Raw genomic sequence first — 22,094 nt, forward strand, 5'->3', positions numbered from 1 at the left:
TAATGTGATTTATTTTGTTCTTTGATGCCTGATAACTGACCCCTTTGGCACCTCGTGATCACACAGGCTGGTGTGCTTCTTCCATGTGGACTTTGTTACTTCTCAGCTAGTTGGCCGCTTGTTTACCTTCAAGCCTTTAAGACCCCAGATGCTATATCTTTTGATAGCCAGGCACTATCAGCTTTCTTCACATTTGCTTATGCACCCATTTGACTTCGACATGATACTAATTTTTAAAACACTATTGAAAGGGAAATTGAAAAAGTGTTGGGTAACTACATATCACAATCCCTGAATTATTCACTTGTGCGGAATAAATCCTTACCTGACTGGGCACAATTTACCCAAACAATGGGAGTTGGTTATCAGGCAAAAATTACAGTAATATTCACTGACAATGTGAGATTCAGGTCTGCAAGAAAAATACATATCTTAATACAGCAAGTAGGGCTTTGAAGTTGTAAGTCAGTGTTAGTCCGTCACCGAGTACTCTTGTTCTAGCTGTCTTCTGCTTACTCACTCACCGTGTCATCCCAGTCGTAAGGCCTCAGGTTACAGATGTGTTTGCAGTACACCTGGTTCACCTAGTGAGGTTTCCACATCGGAAACCTCTTGTGTGGCCTTTGGTGCATGTTGTGCACCTTGAAGATCCAGGATTCCATGTCCCCGTGTTCTGTGGCACATGGCCTGAGTTCCCAGGGTCAGACAAATGTGCAGGTACACTCCCTCCTTAGAGTCCTTAAAAGTACTGTTAAGCCCCTTGTTTTTACCCCACTAGGACATGGTACCTGTGGGAGTAGAAAGCGTCATCTTCGTGTGCAGCAGCTGGGGGTTTCAAAGCGGCACCTCACAGTTAGCAGCCCAAGGCATAAGCCACCACCAGTCTGTTCGTTTACTGTAAACATCGTATGCGAGCGATTATAAATTATTTGTATATATTTCAAAAAATGTTTTATTGTGAATGGGATCAAGGTTGACCTCGCAGGCGGTCAGTTTTACATTCAACACGTCATTCACGATTGTATTTCCCCTCCTTCATTTGCAGCATCTCTCATCCGCCTCCTGCTGTGCTTCTGTCTCCACCCCTGTACCTCAGCTCAGCCTGTCCTGGGCAGACGCTGCTCCCTGGAGGTCAAAGAGTTGCTCTCTAAAAGGCCTGCAGCCTGCGTTCTCCTTAGAGACCTATTAATTGCTTGGCTTGAAATTGAGCCATGGGCTTTAGGTCAGTCCCAAACCTGAAGGTTGACTAGCACTGTAGTTTTGTGGGTCCCACCAGTCTGTCCAGCCAGTCAGCCTGGTCTTCTTTATGACTTGGGATTTGGCCCCACTTTTTCCTCCCCGGACCTTCAGTAGGACCCTCAGAGCTGTAGATGGGACGACCGGGCACCATGTCATTCTGTCTCGGGTGGTCCTAGAGACTGATGCCTGCTGCTCCGTTCATCTACAGTGGTTCCCATGTGCTTTCTATTTCCATCACGTTTCTTTCTTCTGGACTCAATGCATCGTAGATGCTCACTCAGAGCTTTTAAAGACCTCGATCAACTCCTCACCAAAGTAGGATATAGAAAATTGACTTTGGACCATGTTATGCCCAGGTGATCTTGTGTCTCCGAGTCTAGAAGCCTGAGACCCTGGGCTCAGTGACTCATCCCCAAGGCGTTTAGTAGAATCTGAAGAGGTCTTCATAACCTTGCTCCCTCTGTGCTCTACCATATTCGTGGATATATTTGCAACAAAAGTAAATGCCCCCGTACAAGTCCCCTCTGCCCAGCCTTTTAATGTCGTGGGCAAACTCTCCTCTTCCTTCCCGCACCCGTTCTGCCTGCCTGTCTGTCTGCATGTGCTGTGGATCGCAGTTCCTGCAGGACGGCCTGTCTCACTGCACTCTCTGTTGCCCCCTCTCCCCATGTCTTCTCCTGCCCGTAATTGTCAACCTCCCTCTTGTCATATATTGCTTTCTTGTTCACCCAGTTCAGCTCATGTCTATCCTCTCTACACAGGCAGCTGTGTAGAAGTCAGGGGTGCTATTTCAGTTCATTCTGGCCGGATATTCATGAAGGAGACCTAAGAGTTGTTTCGTTTGTTGGTTAGTTTTTTAATTCCCTGTGGACATACAATGATCAGTGGAAAGATATTTGTTACATTGAAAGAGAAGTTTGTGTAATAAAATTTTAAATGAGATTTGAGTTGGGCAGACATGTATTGAGCTGTGCATTGCACACCGGGGTAGACTTGAGAGTCTGGAGATGTGTAATACACAGTACCTAGTGGGGAAGTCACTAGCAGGCTGTGCTGGTAATTAACTGGTGAAATCACGGCGAATCTGACTTTAGAACGATGTCCTGCAGCGCATTGTATAGAAATGAGCCTAAAAGCATGACAGGGAAATACTGTTTGATTTTTTTTCCCTAGCCAAACTGGAGTGCTTTGTGGTGTGCCCACTTTGAACAGTTTCCTTTAGCCATGGACGACGATTAGAAAGTACCAGACAGGCCTGGTTTGGTCCTAGAACTGTGAGAATATTTCTCAAAGTTGTCTCATGCATGAAGAAAACCACTACCCAACTTATACATTCTACCAAGAGTAGTCATTGGGTAGTTATTTGTTAGCAACAAACAAAACTAAAACTATGGTGCAAGTATTGGCTGGACTCGTATCGAAAAATGCAGGACGTGTGCAGCAATAGAAGTCCAGGGCATCGTTTCTTACACGTGATAAGCGAAAGCTGTGTTTCTCCTCATGATCGTAGCAGACCTCAGTGGAAATGCAGCCATGAATGCAACCTAAGACTTACAGTTTGGCTTGAAAGACTCCAGTGCGGTGGCTCGAGAGAAACGGCACAGCCAGGCTGTTAGGGTTTGAATCCTCATTCTGACCGTGACTGCCCATGTGCCCCTTAGTAAATTGCAGAACCTCTTTGCACCTTGGTTTTCTTATTGGTGAAATAGAGAGAATAGGTTGCTGTGAGAAATAAATGGATATATGTAGTAATGTACCACTGGACCTCTGGTGACATAGGGGTTACACATTGGGCCAAGATCTGCAAGGTCAGCAGTTCGAAACTACCAACAATTCCGCGGCGGGGAAAAACAGGGCTTTTTAATCCTGTAAGGGTCTGTCTCAGAAACTCAGTGTCAGTTCTACCCTGTCCTGCAGAGTCACAATGAGTTGATGTCGATTCTTTGGCAGTGAGTGAGACTGTACTGTACATCAGTACTGTTGAACACATAAGCCAGACCAAAGCAGCTCCTGAGGGACCCACAGGCTTGAGGGCAGAGCCACCGCCCGCAGGGGGTTAGCGGTGCGTGCTTCCGGAAGTGGTCCCCAGGGCTTTCCTCCCAGCGTGAGTACTGAATGCCGCCCTTTCCTTAGTAGCCAAGCACTGCACCCCTCGGACCTCCCAGGAACCCACTCTGCACGTGATGCTTCCTAAGCACTAGCTGAGGCCGTTACTATAACGGTTGCTGTTATTGCAGATACACATCTCCAAAGATAGGATGATGTTGAGCAATCAGGATGGTCTACCACCCAGTAAAGAGTGGGGCTTGAATGAATTCGCACTTTCTAGTTACGCTTCTCCTCGGTGTCATTCGAGAATTCAAAGAAAATAGTGTGCTTTCTCCCCAACTAAGTTGATTTCCCCCAAAAAAGAATGCCTTTTAGGTAACCAGTAGTCTAAATAAATAGACTTAGTGAGAACAAGATTTAAAGTTGGAAACTTCTGTACTGCTGACAGATACTTGCCAATATTAAGAATCACCAAGAAGATGGAAGACTATTTAGCATGTACTTATGGAAACAAACAAGGAGGAAGGAGACACGCATGTGTGTGCGTGGACGTCCCTCAGGCTCCCAGTGCTATTTGGCAGCGTTGGAGACAATGGTGATTGCCACAAGTCTGAGGTGGGAGAGGGGTTGCTACTGCCGTGTTGTGGATAGAAATCAGGGGTTACTGTTTGACACCCTACCATGCGCGTCCCAAATTTTAGATCTTACGTTAGTGTCAATCTATTTTGAATTAATTTTTATATATGGTGTGTAAGGGTCCGGCTTCATTCTTTAGCTTATGATACTGTTGTCTTAGGGAACGGCACTTGTTGAAAATACTATTTCCCCTCCTCCCAAAAGCACTACCCCCGCCCCCATGATTCATCTTAGCGTCCTTGTAACATTACATATTTTGTTCTAAGCATTTTTGTATTTTATATTTTTGACTTAAGTAGATTGGTCAGGTTTAGCAGTGCTATGCTACAGATTTTCAGTTACCGTAATTATTTTGCTGGCAGGAGAACCAGTAACTTTCTACCTAAGAATTTTAGCAAGAAATTGCCATTCCCTCTCGTAATTCCTTGCTGTTTATTTTATGTTTATCTATGATGTATTTGTGAATGACAGAACCATTAGCAGTGTACTGGAAATTACGAGAATGCTTTTTGCCAAGTTTTCATGAAATCATTTATTTGAAAAAATGTTTGTGATATGGATTATTTATCTGCTGCTGACCCAATAAATTGCATCGTGATACATGGAGAAAAAATAAAAGTTAGCAAAAAATTCATTTTACCTGGATTGACAATCCACACTCTTGAAAACAACAGCCAAGAAACCAGGCCAATCTGATACACCAGCAGAGACAGCGCTTTCAGGGGACTAAGGTGCCCTCTCACAAGCCGTGGAATTTCCAATTGCCCCGTATGCATATGAAAGCTGGATAACGGAGGAAGGAAGGCTGTAGAAGAAATGATGCATTTGAATTACTCTGCTGGCAAAGAATCCTGAAAGTATAGTTGACTGCCACACGTCCAAATAGATCTGTCTTGCAAGAAGTCTAGCCAGAATGGCCCTTGGAAGCGAAGTTGGAGAGACTGTCTCACATCCTTTGGACATGCCATCAGGAGAGACCAGCCCCTGGAAAAGGACCTCACCCTTAGAAAAGTGGAGGGTCGCAGAGAAGGACAAGATCCTCCAGGAGCTGGGTTGGCACAGCGGCGGCAACAGTGGGCTGGCTCAAGCAGGACAACAATTTTGAGGATGGCTCAGGACCACGTAGTATTTCGCTCTTTGGTACTTAGGGTGGCGATGGGTCGGAACTGACTCAACAACATCTAACAGTGTAACATCAGTGCTGGGTTCTATGCACTAGAAACGTAGACAAAAGACTCATTCATTCCACTTAAGAAACACAAACTTCAGTACGGGAGAGGGAATTGAGAAAATAGTCACCCACATTGCTTGATTTCTTTCTTCAGTCTTTCAGTTTCTGAATTCCTAAGAAGATGTGGCAAACCTTTGGCTTGTGGGGGACTTCTTTGAAAATGTATACAAATCTCATTGATTTCTAAGTTTGCATTCTTCATCACTATATTATTCTTCATTTAAAAAAAACCACAACCCTAAACCAACACCGTTGCTGTCCAGTCCCCTCTGACTCACAGTGGCCCCTGGAGAACCTAGTAGAACTGCTCTGTACATTTCCTGTCTTCTGCAGCCTTCTACCCTGGCTGGTGGTTTGAACCTCTGACCTTTTGGTTAGCAGCCAATCACTGATGTACAGTCCAAACCAGTCCTTTGTAGTTGCAAATACTACACTAAAAAGACAACAATATCGTCTCTCTGCTCCTCCTCATGCATTCCCGTGCAGTCCCAGCCACATCCCTGAGACACGTTGGTGAAGGTCAGAGTGAACCAATTCGGCCGCATTGGGCACCTGGTCACCAGGGCTGCTTTCAATTCTGGTAAAGTGGATATTGTTGCCATCGATGACCCCTCTATTGATCTGAACTATATGGTCTACATGTTCCAGTATGATTCCACCCACGGCAAGGGCAATGGCACTGTCAAGGCTGAGGATGGGAAGCTTATTGTCAATGGGAAGGCCATCTCCATCTTCCAGGAGCGAGATCCCGCCAACATCAAGTGGGGCGAAGCTGGTGCCGAGTGTGTCGTGGAGTCCACCGGTGTTTTCACCACCATGGAGAAGGCCGGGGCTCATTTGAAGGGCGGTGCCAAAAGGGTGATCATCTCTGCCCCTTCTGCTGATGCCCCATGTTTGTGATGGGCGTGAACCACGAGAAGTACGCCAACTCCCTCAAGATTGTCAGCAGTGCCTCCTGAGCAACCAACTGCTTGGCCCCATGGCCAAGGTCATCCATGGCAATTTTGGCATCGTGGAAGGACTCATGACCACAGTCCACGCCATCACTGCCACCCAAAAGATCGGGGACGGCCCCTGTGGGAAACTCTGGCGTGATGGTCATGGGGCTGTCTAGAACATCATCCCCGCATCTACTGGCACTGTCAAGGCTGTGGGCAAGGTCATCCTGGAGCTGAATGGGAAACTGACTGGCATGGCCTTCCATGTCCCCACCCCCAATGTGTCCGTCGTGGATCTCACCTGCCGTGTGGAGAAAGCTGCCAAGTACGATGACATCAGGAAGGTGGTGAAGCAGGCATCCGATGGTCCCCTAAAGGGCATCCTGGGCTACACTGAGGACCAGGTTGTCTCCTGTGACTTCAACAGTGACCCCCACTCTTCCACCTTGGATGCTGGGGCTGGCATTGCCCTCAACGACCACTTTGTCAAGCTCATTTCCCGGTATGACAATGAATTTGGCTACAGCAACAGGGTGGTGGACCTCATGGTCCACGTGGCTTCCAAGGAGTGAGAGCCCCCCTGGACCACCAGCCCCAGCAACAGCACTGGAGGAAGAGAGGCCCTCAGCTGCTGGGGAGCCTTTGCCCTCAATTCAATCCCCCAACATACTCAGAATATAACATCCAGACTCCCTGAAGCAATAGGGGGTCGCTTAGAGAGCCCGACCTTGTCATGTACCATCAATAAAGTACACTGTACCCAGAAAAAAAAAAGACAACCATATCTGGGAAAACCTGTTCCAAGTAATGGAACCTGGAGAACAATAGATGTTGGCTAAATAGAGTAATTCCCAGTGAATTTTTGGTCATTGTCGCATGTTACTTGTGTTGACACAGAAGCATAGATGATACAGTGACATGTTTTCATACTCTAGTTATACTTGATCTCGTTAACTTTGAGTCCCAAATTCACACAGTGCCTTTGAACTAAATAGATATTCTTACTATCCTCTTCTTATTCCTGGCGACCTGTAGGACAGAGTAGAACTGCTCCTTAGAGTTTCCTAGACTATAAATCATGACAGGAGCATGCTGCTTCATCTTTCTCCCGCTGAGTTGCTGATGGGTTTGAACTGCCTACCAAGTGGTTAGCAATCCAATGGCTAACACCATGTGCCACCTGCACTCCTTGTGTACAACCAAGACCATCAATGGTCAGCAATGCTATATGGGGCTTTTTCCCACCAGAATCGTCTTCCACTCTCCTGTATCCTATATAATCCCATATATTGTGCTACTGTATTTTTATACTTAAGTTTTTCTTTTTAATTGATTACTTAGCATAAAAATTGATAAATTGTTAGATGAAAGGGTAAACCTGTTTCATTTGCTTAGGGATCATGTGCAGTGGGGCTTTGATTCGAGGCTTTGATTCAAGGGTTCTTCCTGACACCAGTCATTAAGCTTGTCCTTGATGAACAGCAAGAGGACAGTGTGGCCTGTCTTTTGTGCAGTGGAGCAGGAGAACCAGATTGGCGGCTCCAGTCAGACTCAGATTAGTATTGGGAACTAGTGTACATGGAAAAGTGTTCAAATTTGGCTCCCTTACGGATTGACCGTACTCTGAAGCCAGAGAAGCTGTTCAGGCGATTCAGCTATAGCCTCAAGTACAAGAAGAAATCTGGGGACACAGTTTTATTGTTGTTGCCCTTAGGTGCCATCAGATTATTTCTAACTCATAGTGAACTTGTACACAACAGAAGGGAACAATGCCCGGTCCTGGGCCATCCCAGTTGTTGGTGTGTTAAGAGCCCGTTGTTGCAGCCACTGTGCCAGTCCATCTCCGTGAGGGCCTTCCTCTTCTCTTCTCTTCTACGCATGGTGCTCTTTTGGACAAACTGGTCTCCCTGGAAAGCATGTCCAAAGTGTGTGAGCAGTCTCCATTTTTGCCTCTGAGGAACATTCTGGCTGCCCTTCTTCCAAGACAGATTTGTTTGTTCTTTTGGCAGTTCTTGGTACTATCAATATTCTTCACCAACAATGTAATTCAAATGCATCATTTCTTCTTCTGTCTTTCTTATTCATTGTCCAGATTTTACATGTATATGAAGCTGTTGAAAGTACCATGGCTTAGTTCAGGGGCATCCTGGTCCTCAAAGTGCCCTTTTCGACATTTGAAGGTGTCTCGTATCGCAGATTTCCCCAATGCAATATGTTACTTCATTCTTTGGCTGCTGCTGCCACCAAGGATCTAAGTAAAGTCAAATTCTTGACAACGTCAACCTTTCTCTGTTCGTTATGATATTGCCAGTTGGACCCGTTGGGAGGATCTTGGTTTTCCTTACATCGAGTTGTAATCCACATTGAGGCTGTGTCGTGAACAACCCTCCCTCCAATCCTGATGCCGAGTTCTTCTGCATGTAGTCCAGCTCCTCAGATTATTTTCTCAGCGTACAGATTGAGTAAGGCTGGTGAGAGGATACAGCCCGGATTTACACCTAGTTTTAAACCCCACAGTGTGTGCTTGTTCTGTTGTATGACTGCCTCGTGACCCATGTATAGATATTGCACGAGCACAGAGAGTGTTTTGGAAGTCCCATTCTTCCCAGTATTATCCGTAGTTTTTTTATGACCCACATAGTTGAATGCCTTAGCACAGTCAAAAAAACACAAGTAAACATCTTTTTGATATTCTCTGCCGTTGACCAATCTCTCATTTCATAGTTCCTCCTGAATCTGGCTTGAATTTCTAATAGCTGTCAGTATACTGCTGTAATGGTTGGTGAATGATCATAAGGGAGAATTAATCATGTGATCTGAGTGATATTGTTCAGTAATTTCTGCATTCTTTTGGGTCACCTTTCTTTGGGATGGGCACAAATAGGAATCTCTTCCAATCCTGGAGCCTTGCTTTTTGTTAATGTCTTCAGTGCACTTACGATTTATTCTTTCAGTACCATTGCTTATTGGCCGTAAGCTACCCCTTGATGTGGCTGTAGAACGCCCACCACTTCTTTTTGCTGACTCTGTATATCCCTTTCCTCTGATGCTCCCTGCGTTGCTCAATATTTTCCCATAGAATCTTTCACTATTGCAACTCGAAGCTTGAATGTTTTCCTTCATTTCTTTCATCTTGGATATGCTGAGCATGTGTATGCATCACGCTATCATTCCTTTGTATTACAGAGTAGTATTCCGTTGCAGAACATCTGGATTGCTTCTAGTAATTTTATTATTGCAATAAAGCAACTGTCAACGTCTGCAGACAGGTTTTTTTTTTATAAACACAAGTTCCTATTTCTCTTTACAAATTCTGGAAGATAAGCCTTATCTGATCCATACTGCAGTTTAAGAAAAATATTCCTAATCATTTGATTTAAGGTCAATAGTAAATAATCAGGTACCTAGAATTTTATTTTAATAAGACCAATTCACTCTGTGAGAATAATTGAGACTGTTCTGTGGAGCTTAATTTGAAATGCTTTTTCATCGTATTTTAGACTCTTCAGACAGCAAAGAGAAGAAATCTTTCAGCCTTGAAGAAAAGTCCAAAATTTCAAAAAACCGTGTTCATTATAAGAAATTCACAAAAGGTAAGGTTTAGCATTTTTTAAATTTGTTGTTGACAGATATATGTTCATTCTGAAATTCTGAACCTGTTTTTGCTGTTCATCAGTAGTGACTTCTCATTTTACATACAACAATGGGTGGATGCAGAGCCTGACTGAACTGGCCTAATCCAAACCAAACTCACTGCCATCCAGGTGATAACTGAGTCATAGAGACCATATAGGACAGGGTAGAACTGGCCCTTTGAGTTCCTGAGACTAACTCTTTATGGGAATAGGAAGCCTGTCTTTCTCCCACTGAAGGGCTGATAATTTTGAACTACTGATCTTATGGTTAGCAGCCCAACTTGTAACCACTACGCCTCAAGGATGCCTCTAGGCCAGTGGTTCTGAACCTTCCTAATGCCATGACCCTTTAATACAGTTCTTCATGTTTTGGTGACCCCCCTCCCCGACCATAAAATTATTTTCGTTGCTATTTCATAACTAATTTTGCTACTGTTAGGAATCGGGCAACCCCTGTGAAAGGGTTGTTTGACCTCCAAAGCGGTCACGACCCACAGGTTGAGAGCCTAGAGTCCAGGCTGACCTAAGGCGGTGCTAAATTACCAGCGCTTGCTGTGCTTTCCCTGGGGTCTTGTTACCATGCACGTTCAGGTTCAGTGGAGTTGAGATAAAGCCCATGAACAGACGCTGTATGGTGTCCAAGTCTAAGGCAAAGCTGACGTTGGAAGTCAACGTGCTATTTTGGGGATAAATGTGCTTTTATATTACTAGGTAAGAAAACAAAGGGAAAAAAATATAGGGTGATATTGTTGGTAAGTAACTCCTCATCTATGAATTAGAATTATATTCTACATTCAGGTCTCCAATATGAACATTCTCTCCCCTGGGTTGACCCCTACATTATTTCACACAGTTTGCCCATTTTATGGAGAATTAACATAGGTGATCCAAGGTTATTGCCAAGATAGTCTTAGAGAATACGTGTGAGAACTAGATGGTTAGTGCAGTCTTTATTACACCCCTCCCACGCCCCATTCCTATGTGCAAGCTGTCCCTGCCTTACTGATACTCTGTTTACATACACCTGTAGTTCTGTAGAGCCCCTCATTTTAAAAATTCAAGATCCACACAAATAATGCAACTTTGCAATGCACATCCAAACACCATTATTGCTATATGTTTATGTTGAAGACGTTATGTTTTAGAGTACTTGAAAGTATTTCTCTATGTTGCTGAAGATCAAGGATTGTAGTCTTAAGTGTGAAGTACAACTCTATGGAAAGAAACCCCAAATCCTTACGACTGGAACAGTAGGTAACATGACAAACGGAGAAAAGACTGAAGGTGTAAAGGATTTCCTCTTGCTTGGATCCACAATCAGTGCTCAGGAAGCAGCAGTCAGGACATCAAGCGACACACCGCACTGGGTAAATCTCCTGCACAGACCTCTTTAAAGGGTTGAAGAGCAAGGATGCTACTTTGAGGACTAAGGTGCACCTGACCCAACTCCTGGTATTTTGAATCACCTCATGTGCGTGTGAGAGTGGAACATTGAATAAAGAAGCTCAGCGGGGAATCAATGTGTTGCTGCGTTTGTGGTGCTGGCAAGCAGTACTATGGACTACCAAAGGTACGACCACATCAGTCCTGAAGAAGCACAGCCAGAGTGCTCCTTAGAGGCACGGGTGTGTTGTCAGGAAAGCTAGTCCTGGGAAAGGGGCGTCATTCTGGGTAGACTAGAAGGGCAGCCACAAAGAGAAAGGCCCTGGGCAAGATGGATTGGCTGAGTGGCTGCAACAATGGGCTCGAACATCTGAACCAGTGAGGACGGTGCAGGAGCGACCAGGCGCTGTTTCGTTGTTTTCCATAGGGTTGCTGTGGGTCAGAGCTGATTCGACAGTACCTAAACATGATGCTATTGTGTAGAAAGGTACAGCATATACTGTATACTAAGGTAAACATTTTAATGACTAATGTTACCTAGGAGGCCTACCTAACTGTTCTGATTTACATACAAAAAGGCAGATTTAGGAACCAAACTTAACCAATACCGTTTGGCTAGTTAGGTGTGGGTGCAGTTATTCTCTGTGACCACAAGATGGCAGCCTTGTACTAGTAAGGAAGCTACAGCTGGCCCAAATCCACTCCTGCAATGTTTTCCAGTAGAACAGCCTTATGAATGAAGCGTGCTTTCTATCCACAAAAAACCCATCTATTTCAAAATATGTTTAAAGTGTAAGATTTTGATGTGTCATTTGATTCCTCATCAACACTTGCTGGTTCTTCTACGGGAGACTGGTGTTTAGGCATACTGCCAAGATACTGCACGTGTGGGCCCAGGTCCTCCCGAAAAAGCGAGTATGTCAATAAATTACACAAACTTTTGTTTGTTTGCTTCCTAGTACATATAAAACTATGTTTATCCTATGCTATAGACTATTAAATGTGCAGTAGCATTAATACAAGTTTGAAATATTGTGGGAATTATCAAAATATGACACAGACACAAAGTGAGCACATGGTAGGAAAATACCAAGAGGCTTGCTGGGTGGAGGGCTGCCACAGAGCTTCAGTTTTAAAACCCTTGGCTTCAAAGTGCAGAAAGGGCATGTCGAACGCATCTTGTCTACTTGGCTGAGGGTTCTAGGCTCCTGGTGGCAGAGTAGTTACATGGTGGGCTGCTAACTGAGAGGTCGCCGTCAAGACCACCTGCTTGTCTTCAGGAGAAAGGTGAGGCCTTCTGTGGCTGTAGAGTGGCAGACAGTCTTGGGAACCCACAGAGGCCGTTCTCCCTTGTCCTTAGGGCGGCTGTGGATTGGCACAGACTCCATGCAGTGATTGGGGTTTTGTTTACCAACTTGGACAGTAGTGGGACCTGGACCTCCCTTTGCTTTAAGCTGCTGGTGCTGGTTCTCACGTTTTAGGTCGGGACTCCGACATGGTAGATGTGAGCTTGGTTTCAGTGAGAGGCCCCAGCCATGCTGACGAGTCTCTGTACTATACACAGGCCCACGGATTGGTGTTTCCCCCTTTCCCCTTCCCTGCTGGTGTGTTTTTTAAGGCTCTTGTTTGTCATTCTCTTAGATGAGAACTTTTGTGTGTTCATGGCTTGTGTTCAGTGTTTCTCTTCACCCCGCCTGCTGCAAAACAGAAATCATTTCTCACTGATGTCTCCGCTGAGTAGTCACTTCACAGGACTCCCTCGGGGCTTTGTCCTGTGTCTCATTAGGCCCTGTTTAAAAACAATAGAGAGGAGCAAGTTAATGAAATGAAGAACGGCCTGTAACTGGCAAGAGAGACCCCTCTGGTTTCCCTTTAGTATCTGACTCCCTGCATGCTTTCGTCTGCGGCAATTGCTGAAGCTGGGATCAATCCGCTTCCTTAAGCCTCCTTAGGGGATGCTGCTACCCGCTTTCTCTGGCTGCTTCAGCGCCTCCCTTGTTGAGAGACCCGTCAGCTGCTTGGTGTGCTGTGCCTTCGTTTTCTCTCTGCTCAGATTAGGTTGGCTGACGGCCTTTCATGGGGAGGAAAGAGTTCCAGATAGGTTGTCAAAAGTTGAAAATAAGTAGAAAACCCGAAAGAGACAAAAATCCAGGTAGTGCAGAAAATGTGTATGTTCCATCTTTAAATCCTACAGTAAACGTTGGTTTTATTAAAAAATTTTTTTTCATTTAGACTGAGCATGATAGTGGGACAAGAGGAAAGTAAAAGGAAATAGAGGAAAGAGCTAGGAGGCAAAGGGCATTTATAGAGGTCTAAATAAAGGCATGTACATATGTAAATATATTTATATATGTGGATGGGGAAATGGATCTATGTGCACATACTTATAGGTTTAGTATTAAGGTAGCAGATGGACATTGGACCTCTACTCAAGTACTCCCTCAATGCAAGAATACTTTGTTCTATTAAACTGACATTACATGATGCTCACCTTTCCAACACAGTCACTGAAGACAAAGCAGGTGCATAAGCAAATGTTGTGAAGAAAGCTGATGGAGCCCAGCCATCAAAAGATATAGCATCTAGAAGATAAACAAATGGCCATCTAGCTCAGAAGCAGAAAAGCCCACATGGAAGAAGCACACCAGCCTGTGTGACCATGAGGTGCCAAAGGGATCATTTTCAGGCATTAAAGAACAAAAAATCATATCATTGTGAGTGAGGGGGAATGCGGAGTGGAGACCCAAAGCCCATCTGTAGGCAACTGGACATCCCCTTACAGAAGGGTCTCGGAAGGAGATGAGCCAGTCAGGGTGCAGCGTAGCAACGATGAAACATACAGCTTTCCTCTAGTTCCTAAGTGCTTCCTCCCCACCCCATTCTCCCACTATTATGATCCCAATTCTACCTTACACATCTGGCTAGACCAGAGGATGGACACTGGTACAGATAGGACCTGAAAACACAGGGAATCCAGGACAGATGATCCCCGTAGGACCAGTGGTGAGAGTGGCAATATGGGGAGGGTGAGGTGGAGAGGGGGAACCAATTACAGAGATCTACATATAACCTCCTCCCTGGAGGATGGACAACAGAAAAGTGGGTGAAAGGAGATCTCGGACAGTGTAAGATATGACAAAATAATAATTTACAAATTATCAAGGGTTCATGAGGGAGGGGGAGCGGGGAGGGAGGGGAAAAAGAGCTGATGTCAGGAGCTTAAGTGGAGAACCAATGTTTTGAGAATGATGAGGGCAATGAATGTACAAATGTGCTTTATACAATTGATGTATGTATGGATTGTGATAAGAGTTGTATGAACCCCCCAATAAAATGATTCAAACATTTTTTCTTTCATTTAATAAAAGGGATACTTTCTTTTAGAGCAGGTGTTATTTTGGATTTGAGTGAGAAGCTCAGTTTCTTCTAGGATTGCTTTAGGCCACTGATGAGCCCTGCCCACCCCCTTATTACTGTTGTGTGACCTCAGGACAGTCATTGATTAGTCACGTAACTCTTTCCTCTTCTGTAAAATGGAGAAAAGTAAGTCCCTGCCTACTCTGAACTGGGTTCTATTTTATGATTGTTCAGAAATTATCCGCAGGACATTTGGGATTCGGCATTGTGGAAAGCAAGGATTATAGCCCTGGAGTAGTCTCATGACAAGTAAATGGAATGAACTCGCTTCGTTGATGAGAATGATTCAAATTGTAACTGCATGTCTGGTTCAGGAAACTAAAACATAGGCGGCATTTCATGCAACTTGTTAATGAATGAAAATAAAAATATTTTTACAGTACCAAATATCATTTATTTTACAGTACCAAATATCATTTATTAGATTGTAGATTTTGCTACTATCTAAATATTGACATCATTTCAGGTCTGATATATAACTTAAAGTACCCAGTGGTATTTTAATTTGAAATAATATATTGGACGATTAAACGTTTTCATCCTTGTTTATTAAGAGCCTGACTCCAAACAGGTATCTTAAACCAGAAGCGCTCGATGAGTCGGCAGGAATGGAGTCACTTTGATTAGTCCCTGGAGGAGGAGGCCCTCATGCTTGGTCAAATGGAAGGCCCAGGAAAATAGACGGCGGCCCTCCGGAGCATGGGAACAATGAGAGGGCGCTGCAGGGCCGGGCAGGGTCCGTTCTGTTGTGCATAAGGTCGCTATGGGTCAGAGCTGACTCAGTGGCACCTAACAACAACATCAGCGGGGAAGGAAAATAGAAACCATCTACACAAATTATGTTTTGAAGATGTTCAGCTAAGCAGTGAGAAATTGTCGAGATTTGTGCCCCCGTCCCAGTTGTATAAAGGCTAGACGAAAACTTACACCAGCTGTCATTGTGCAGTTTCACAGTGGGAGTTTACTCAGACTCGTCTGTGAAGTTCATAATATTTGGCCTCGTAAGCAAGGCCTGTGGAAAGCATGCTCGGCTTCGTTGGCTTGCTGATCTAGAAACAGGGTATTGTAGAGGCTGGTAGTTTTGGTGGCAGAGTGAGCTTCTTTCCACAGTCAGCTTCTGCTGGTGGCCGGTCCAGGGGCAGAGCGTTTCCTCTTCCGACTCCGCTGCCACCCTGGCTGTCGCCTGGAGTCGGACTTGGGGCAGCCTCTGTGTGTCACAGTAGAACTTGACTCCATTGGGTTTTCCTGGCTGTCCTTTTGGAAGCAGACCGCTTCCTTTCTCCACTGCCTTTCCTCTAAGTCTGTTCAAACCTCCAGCCTTTCAGAGAGTAGTGCTCGAGCTGTTTGGGCCCCTGGAGACCCCTCCTGTGGTTTAGCTCTAGAAAAGCACCCTCGTCGTCTTCTTTCTAAGTCAGACTCGCTTGGTGTTGTTAACTAGGATGGCACAGTGCTTAAGGTGCCTGGCGGCCCACCACAGGTTGAAGGTTTGGACCTACAAGCTGTTCCCCAGGAGAAAGATTTACCTACAGACGCCGACAGTGTGTTCTCTGCCCTATAGGGTCTCAATGAGATGGGTGGCAGTGGGTTTAACATTTCACTCTTCAGCACTGTACTCTGATCTTTTGTTTTTTAACCTTGGCACTTTAATGAATTTGTCATGATGTCTTGCTTTAGACTTATTCTTCGTTCCCTTTGTTTTTACTAAAATAAATAAATAAAAGCATGAGGCATGCAGGTGAATTTTCTCGGTAATTGAAGCTGCTTACGTAGACAAAAGTTGAAGCTTCCTACTTAGATATTTAAAAAAAGAAGAAGAAATAGACCTCAACAACTTCGTTTCTTTGCCCTTGCTCCTTTAATTGGAGTAGACAAGCTGTAATTCTCTACAGATGAATGTGTGCAAGAGCCTTTGCTGTGGTGTCATAACGATTCTTTTCTCCTTAGAGCTTGCTAGGGGACATATAATTCTTTGCTCTTAAACTAAGTAGCTCCATATCACATATCCGTAAGTTCTCGTTCTATTTTTTCTAGTTCCAGCGGCTTCCGGTTGCACTTCTTGGTGTGGTGTGCCTGGCTACAGAAATAACATTCCTTCCTTTCAATTTTCTACTCTGGTAGACTGGAAAGCCTGCGCATTGTGATGATTTTTATCAAAACCAAACCCATTGCCATTCAGTTGGTTCTGACTCATAGCAACCGGGTAGGGCAGAGTAAACCTGCCCCTGTTGGTTTCCAAGGCTGTGCGTCTTTGCCCAAGCAGACGGCCGCACCCCGCGGGCGGGGGGGTGGTGGTGACGTTTAAAGCTGACCCTTTGCTAGCAACTCAGAGCTTACGCACTGTGCCGCCAGTGTGCCTTCGTGATTTGGAAAACACCTAAAATGATGATAAATACAGGATTCTCCTGGAAAGTGCTGCTCCTCTTTTCTTGGGCTTTCTTGTAGCAACTTCCTGGTTCTCCAAAGTGCTATGCCCAGTTGAAAACTAGAGATAGAGGGGTCAAAGGCCGTGGATCGCATTTCTTACTCTTATTTCTTTACTGTTATTTGAGTTTATCAGTAAAGTTTAATACTTTATAAAATGTATTACTCCAGTTTGACCACAACTCAAACCTAAGACTAATTATCCTTTAAATTCATCTTACTGTGTGTATTTCATTCAGAAGTGGCCACAACGTGATGCTGATGCAGCAGTAAACCAAGATCACCCACTCATCAGTGTTTCCACATTGCGTCCATCGCCAGAGTTTTCCCTCCTCTTGACTTCCTTGCCGCTGGCTAGTCTCTGGCTTTTATGTCTTCCCTCTGTCCTTGTTTTCCAGACAGGTCCCGAGCAAGGCCCATAACCAGGCTGCTTTCTACGTTTGCTTAAGTGAACTCTCAACTAAAGGATAGAAATTTTTGATACGAGGGCCCAGCACCAAAACTGGAGAAACACTTGCATCTTTACTGTCCCTATCAGCTTAGCAGTTTGTCCTTTATCTCAGTGTGTTTGTGCTTTGTAATTGTGGCTCTCCCCAAGTCGCCTCTCTTCCTACCTCTTCCTGTAGTTCTTTCCCTTGTCACATTGTAAGATGCACCTTAGTTTGCATTTCTCTAAGACTTTCTTTCGTGCCAGAAGATAGGTTGGGGTAGATGGCTGTTACATAATCTGAACTAAGTACCACTCCTTTCTCTCACTTCACAGTGAGTAGCGAGTTGTGTTGGTGACACAGCTGAGGATAGGCACCTTCATTTCCTGTGTGGGTCCCTTTCTCCCCACTGGGACCAATTTAAGTCCCATTGTTTTCTGGTTCATTTTTTGAGTTCCTGTCCATGATAGGCTTCATTTTGTTCTCAAATGTGTTTCCTTTTGGGTCTTTTTAAAAATGGGTTCCCCTTAATAATAAGTTAGAACCAGTGAAGGATTGGTTTCTAGCTGAGGTGTGTGTGTGTGTGAGAGAGAGAGAGAGAGAGAGAGAGAGAGAGAGAGAGAGAGAGAGAGAACAAGCAAGCAATCAACTGACCTCTGGTCCCCACGGGAGCACTCCCTTCCTGGTAGGAATCGGTCACAGTAAGTGGATCATTTCATCTGGCTGTGCTGCCGAGGGACCTAGCTGGTTCTGGCAACTGCTTTAGAATCAGATGGCAGGGTGTTTTGTTTTGTTTTGAATTTCGTGGAGTCACTGAGCAATATCATATTTGAATGCCCCAGTGAGAGTCAGTGAACTCAAACCTTCAGGGTCAAGATAGCACGTTGCCAAGTTCGTTTGCTACAGGAAACCCAAGATGACAAGTGAGCCAGTGGCAGGTGGAACTTGGGCTTCCAACTCAGATGAAAAACGCCTGCGTGCAAGCTCATGCCCCACTCCCCCAGAGCCTGCGCCTGTCCCTGCGGGAGTTACCGTCAAGCTCAAGGACCCTGCACGTTGTGTTGACGAAGGGGAATTGATGTGGTTGGCTGCTCACAGGGTGTTACTGGTAGAAGTTGAAATTCCACAAAAGTAAATTTTAAGTTAGCTGATTTGTGGGTTTGAAATTAAGGTTAAAGAATTTAGGTGGGTTTGTTGTTTATTAATGAAACATCATAGATCCTTTGGATAGTTTTAGCAGAAGCTGTTTAATTTTGTGTTCTTATTATATATTCTTTTATTTTGAGATGATCGAGGTCTAATGGTAAAGAAAATCTTAAGAAGAAAAATCAAATCTATTCATCCTATATAGTAAATTTTATTTGCACTTGTAACTTGCAATGCTCAATCTTTCAAGTAATAAACTTCCATGAGTTCTTTCTTGTTCATGTGCATATATTTGGGGTTGTGAGGCTAGAGATCTAGCAGCATTTCTTTTATTCTTCATTTTATCTTCTAAGTAGCCCATATCTTTTGTAAACGGATACGATCTATTTTATAAATGAAAATACCCCCACTTTTCCCCACCTCCCAAAGAAACTCACTGTCAAGGCGTAGGTTTCAACGGGCATCCACACCACATAGCCAGCGTTTCTGAGGCTGTCCATCTATGTGAGCAGACAGCTTCATCTCTCCTGGGGAGTGACTGGCTGGTGGTTCTGAACCACCTTGTGCAGTTAGCAGCCCGAACCCACAGCCCCACCAGGCTCCTTAACGGAGAACCCAGAGATGTAGAAGTCACACCTGGAATGCCTAGCGACAGGACAGCCGGCTTTAGAATATAACATTCCTCTCAGTCCACGTGCTCTAGATGGTTTTACAATTCAGAGAGAATTTGAAGGGTCCTCATTCTAAAATGATTATTTCACTTTTAGGTGACTGAAAAATCAATTTTACTTATTAATTCAGCGTGGTCAGTAATGTATTCTACTCTAAGGAGCCCTGGCAGCAAAGGTTTAAGTGCTTGGCTGCTAACCCACCGGCCGGTGTTTCAAACTCGCCGAGGGAGAGAGGCCTGTCAGTCTACTCCTTAAAGGAGACCACGAGGAAAACCCAGTCCCGCTCGGTCGCAGGGGGCCACTCTCGGCGAGTGGCAATCAGTTGGCGGACGGCGCCCACCACTCCCAGTCTGTGAACTCGCGGCTGGCAGCCAGTCAACCATTGCCACAATGCTTTTTTGGTTTGGTTTTTTGGTTTTTTTTTCCAAGAAACATTTTTTCCTGCTGGGATTTCTTCCTTTAGATCGGTGGCTGTCGTTTGTCAAAGAATAGTATTCCTGAAAGGCAGTGTGTTGTTTTCTAGGGAAGGATCTCTCGTCTCGGAGCAAAATGGACCTGGATTGCATTTTTGGGAAGAGACAGACTAAGAAGACTCCTGAGGTATGAAGCCACCCTCCCTCACCTTAACCTTCCTGGAGATGGCGCACACCAGGCCCAGATGTGGTCCTCCTCACAGTGCTCCTTGGTGCAGGGTCTATTTGGAAAGGAAGTTTTCAAAAGGATATTATCTGTTAGGGTTTGTTTCTTTTCTGGTGCCTGAGAACTGGATTCCACTCAGGGAAGACTCCGTGTTGTCAGAAAGCTCAAAGGGAAAACAGGTGCCCCGCCCCTCAGGAAAGGGAGGTTGCATGTAGCAATTTTGTTTATTTTGATCAAACTACGTTAATGATTTGGACTATGGATTGAAGAGGAAGACTGTCAGATGTGTAATCCGAAACCCACTGCCAAGGGGGTGTCGCAGCTCAGCAACCCCGCAGGACAGTAGAGCTGCCCCCGGGTCAGAAATCTACATACGAGACACACGGTTTTCCTCACTGTATGCAGCTCTTTGTTTTAAAACTGCAAGGTAAGAATAGGGTGACTAAACGCCACTTTGCATGTGATCCATCTAAAAGTCACACCTCCACCCAAGCATGAAATTGGACTGTGTAATATGGCACACAAAAAATTGGTTCCACTTTTAAGTGTAAGAGGCCATCCTGGATGTAGTGTTGATAGCAAAAGACTAGAATTTTTTGAAAAAAAATTTGCACTGTAGATTTGTTGAGAATCGAATAAGAAATTGAAAACTGGTGTGGTCTGAAAACTCTGCTGTCTTTGGTTGGTAGCATGATTAATCAACGAATGCAGTGGCTCGTGTTCCTCTTCCTTTATTGATTTGGCGTGGCCCTGCGTGGGAGAACAGGAAAGCAGACCTGTCTCATGTGTTGCTGGCCTTCTCCAGGCAGACCGACGTCTTTTTCCAGTGTGCGTCTGTCACCTAGTATGAAACATTTTTAAAGGCTCCAGAATTACCAGTTAGTAGAGATTTCTATGGGAGATATCCTTAGGTCGTTTGCCCCTTTTCTGTCCCCACAACCTAGCCAAGCAAGGATGGAATAAGGGGACAGGGAAGGAGGAGACACTGTGAAGGAAAACCGGGTTCCAGCTGCTAATGGCAGGGGGTGCCCAGGAAGAGCTACGGAGCAACTGAAAAACAGTACTTGTAGCGTTCCAGCTCATTCACGCACGGACTGATTGCAAACACCATGTGTTCAAGCAAGCCTCTCCCGTGAGCAGATCCCTGCAGACAGGTTCTCTCCGTAATGTACTTGGCTCCGTTTCCTTAGGGTGCCTTCCCCCCCAAAATCAAATCCAACAGTGTCTGCCAAGAGGTTCTTCCAGGCCAGCTCCATCCAAGGTTAAGAGGTCACGTTAGAAGGTCTGGCACCTGTTTCTTTAGGAGATTCTACAGGGCTAGTCTTGATGGATCTCCTTGAAGGACACAAGATGATCCCGGGGACTTGCTCTGAGGAGGGCTGAAGAAAAGGGAACTGACAGCCCTGAAACAAGACCCGGAAGTTGCACTGAGCCGTTCCTTTCCATCAGGACGGTGCACCTGCCGGTTCCTCCAGGGCATGGGGGCTGTGAGAACCTTCCCGCCCTGGGAAGCCTTTCCCTGTCACCACAACCCCGGCTTTGCCCTGTCGGACTTCTTTTTGTTCTCCAAAGTCAGAGAACGTTGAAATGGAACACAATGTGAGTCCCTTGAAGACACCAAAACCGCCCTTTTGGTGTGGTGTGAATTGAAGAGTGGAGGAGTCCTTCGAGAACAAGTAAGAGAGGTGGAAACACTTCCTTCAGAAGGGTACAGACCTAGATTTGTAGCTTCATATTTTGAGATTTCTATGTAGTAAAGTTTTCTGTGCTTTCATAGCAGTACTTTTCGACTTGCCCTCGTGTGCTGAGTCATGCGAAAGGCAACGGGACCGTGAGGCAGGAAGTGTTCTGACAGGGCGCACTAGGTGCTCTGCTTCCTCAGAAGTGTTGGAAGGAGCCCGGCCCATCAGGGAACCCAGCTTCTGCTCATGCATCTCCCACGCCGTGCTGAGCCCACACCTGCATTAAGCCATTCTCCCTGGGCCATTACGTTGGCCGTGTTGGGAGGGAGGCCCAGTGCCTGGAAAAGGACATCCTGCTCGGTACAGTGGGGGGCCAGCAGAAAAGAGGAAGCTGCTCGGTCTGCAACCTAACAACTGTGAGGCTGTCCCGGGACCCGGCATGCTCTGCTCTCTTGCTCATAATGCACAGGGTGCTATGAGGTGGAAGCAACTTGTTGGCACCCAACAACTACTGCCCTGGCCCCTGGCTGGTCTCCGTATTCTCTCTGATTCCTCTCCTTTGGCTGTCCTCAGTCGGGT

General features: G+C 45.3%; 1 protein-coding gene across 1 annotated transcript in view; it reads left to right on the forward strand.

The window, feature by feature from the left end:
• Positions 1 to 22,094, forward strand: part of PINX1 (PIN2 (TERF1) interacting telomerase inhibitor 1) — a 109,299-nt gene that overhangs the window by 14,734 nt on the left and 72,471 nt on the right. The window contains exons 5-6 of the mRNA XM_075556440.1: positions 9,594 to 9,686; positions 19,718 to 19,794. Coding sequence (XP_075412555.1) covers positions 9,594 to 9,686; positions 19,718 to 19,794 — 170 coding nt within the window. The remainder of the gene's footprint in view (positions 1 to 9,593; positions 9,687 to 19,717; positions 19,795 to 22,094) is intronic.

Source organism: Tenrec ecaudatus, chromosome 8 (assembly GCF_050624435.1).
Source record: "Tenrec ecaudatus isolate mTenEca1 chromosome 8, mTenEca1.hap1, whole genome shotgun sequence".
Taxonomy (NCBI): domain Eukaryota; kingdom Metazoa; phylum Chordata; class Mammalia; order Afrosoricida; family Tenrecidae; genus Tenrec; species Tenrec ecaudatus.